This window comes from Engraulis encrasicolus, chromosome 5 (genome assembly GCF_034702125.1).
Source record: "Engraulis encrasicolus isolate BLACKSEA-1 chromosome 5, IST_EnEncr_1.0, whole genome shotgun sequence".
NCBI classification, from domain to species: Eukaryota; Metazoa; Chordata; class Actinopteri; order Clupeiformes; family Engraulidae; genus Engraulis; species Engraulis encrasicolus.
Genome location: NC_085861.1, coordinates 32390002 through 32392501, shown reverse-complemented (window position 1 = coordinate 32392501; position 2500 = coordinate 32390002). Strand labels below are relative to the sequence as shown.

Below are 2500 nucleotides of genomic sequence, written 5' to 3'. Positions count from 1 at the left end.
TGCTACATTGGCAAGATAGTGTGCGCATGTGCGCGTGTGCCTTGGGTGTATGTGAGCACAATATCACTTGCTACATATCGGATCGGTTAGATTAGAAGACAATAGCTCATACACTACATGGGACAATGCGAAACAAAATTTCGATCCCTTTGCATGTCCAGGCAGGGAAGCCAACGGGGTGGGAGAAGGGGTCAGTTGTCCCAGGCCCAGGGAAATGGTGGGCCCAGAATTGGGTTCTCAATATATTGCATGTATTGGATTAGGGCAGTGGTTCTCAACCTTTTCTTAAAGCACCCCCTTACCTGTGCCAAAGACAAGCCGTGCACCCCCAACCCAAACTTCTACACGTGTATATGCAGGGGTGCACATAACTGGTACGCAGGTGCGCATGCGCACCAAAAATTAGCAATGCGTACTGCCACCTTGGTCACTACAGCGCACTTGCGTACTGACTATCCCTCCTGAAAGATACGAGAAAGAGAAAGAGACTGTTGATGTTGGTGAATGGTCAAACATGTCCAAAAAGAAACAGCAACAGTAGCCTAATCAGTTTCTTTGGAGTTTCGCCAACAACAAAGAAAATTGAGTGAGATTGAAAGAGAAACTTTCCGAGAAGCTCCAAGTGCCGTGGCTTGAGGCTAAGCGGACAGAAATGTAGTGCCAGTCCCTTGAAATGCGGAATCGTTCCGTATGTAGCAGTGGAATCATGCGTTCCGTGTTGAACAGGTAAGGGACGCGATGTGTCCCGTTTTCTCATGAATGCCTAAAAATAGACATGTCACTCGCATATCAACTGTAGCCTAAATCTAACGACAGTCGGCGCGAGCGCGACCGAGTTGAGCTCCTGAGGCTCTCTCCTCCCTCCATCATTATGGAATTGTGCCGTCTGTTTCTGTTAACTCCGGAAAATGGACGCGCACCCCCGTCATTCTCATTGGCAACTCCGACGCATAGAAATTAAAAACTGAAAGCATTCATGCATGCATGCGTGTGGCTTCTTAAATGCACGCAATTCCCGGCCAGCTCCACTTCTTAATTTCGTCAGCTTCCTCCCACCATATCCCAAACGGACACCGCATACAAGTTTATTCCCCGTCTGTGCGTCAGTTACCAGGCATGACGGCGAAATCGGCAAAAACAGATGAAATTCAGACAAGACCTGTTGACCATTTGTAGGCTAATTAAGATTTAAAGAATACCAAACTAACACATTTTTTAATTAGGCTACCTTGCACCAGTTGCATTAGCCTTCAAAGTCTTTTTTTTTTAACCGCGGATGAGGTGCGTACCAAAACATATTCGCTGGTGCGCATATGAGTAACGCCCCAAAAAAGTTATGTGCACCCCTGTGTATATGCACTGAAAAAGAATTGGAAGTGATTAATTACAATGACTCTTGCTTGAGACACTAATCAAGTAATCAATATCTTAATGCCTTTAGATGGGGACCAAAACATTTATTAATTTGGCCGAATTATAATAATTATAATGTTTGTATAATTATAATGGTCACAATCTCAACACAAACAAAATTCCGTGCACCCCCAGACATCTCTGGTGCACCCCCAGGGGGTGCCCGCACCCCAGGTTAAGAACCATTGGATTAGGGGGGCCTTCAGATGATTTTGTCCTGGCCAAAGCTGTCAGCGGCTCTGTGTCCAGGACATGTGAAGAAATAGACAACAAACATTAATTTTTATCTTTGTCTCTGACTTGGACTGTCGTCCTCAGCTGGAGCTGAACTGCCAGGTGATGTTCCGCAACTACCAGCGCAAGACAGACATGGACGAGCCGCCGGTGCTGGACCTGGGGGCGGAGGGGGACGAGGACAAGAGCAGCAAGAGGAAGAGCAAGGACCCCATGTACGCACGCATGGACGACCAGTACGGACGCTACGGGGTTAAACTGGAGTGGCTGCTCACACACCGCATCCTCAACCATAGGTAGACACACGCACACACGCACGCACACACACACACACACACACACACACACACACACACACACACACACACACACACACACGCACGCACGCACGCACACACACACACACACGCATGCTCGCAGGCACGCACACATACACACGCACGTACACACACACACGCACGCACGCACACACACACACACACACACACACACACACACACACACACACACACACACACACACACACACACGCACACACGCACACACGCACACACAGATGATTAGTTTATTTGGGAGGACCAATAATTATTGAGAAAACAATACAGCGCCCCAAACAATGTTTAAGAAGCAATGACGTGTCTTTCACATGAATACCAAAATGATACTGGTCTTCAGCCTCTTCAAGGATACAAGTGACATCTTCTTCTCAATGTATGCAAACTGCCTGTAACTGCAGAAAGTGAGTAATACTTAGCTAGCTGCTTTGTTTTCTTCTTATTTAAGCCAGCTATTTGCAGTACTCCCACACACAGCCTATGAACATGACCTAGGCTACCATAGATGAGTGCCACCA

General features: G+C 47.2%; 1 protein-coding gene across 1 annotated transcript in view; it reads left to right on the top strand.

Annotated features, from left to right (window-relative positions):
• The window catches only part of chd4b (chromodomain helicase DNA binding protein 4b), a 59798-nt gene that overhangs the window by 16865 nt on the left and 40433 nt on the right, over nucleotides 1–2500 (top strand). The window contains exon 12 of the mRNA XM_063199131.1: nucleotides 1732–1943. Within this exon, the coding sequence (XP_063055201.1) occupies nucleotides 1732–1943 (212 nt within the window). The remainder of the gene's footprint in view (nucleotides 1–1731; nucleotides 1944–2500) is intronic.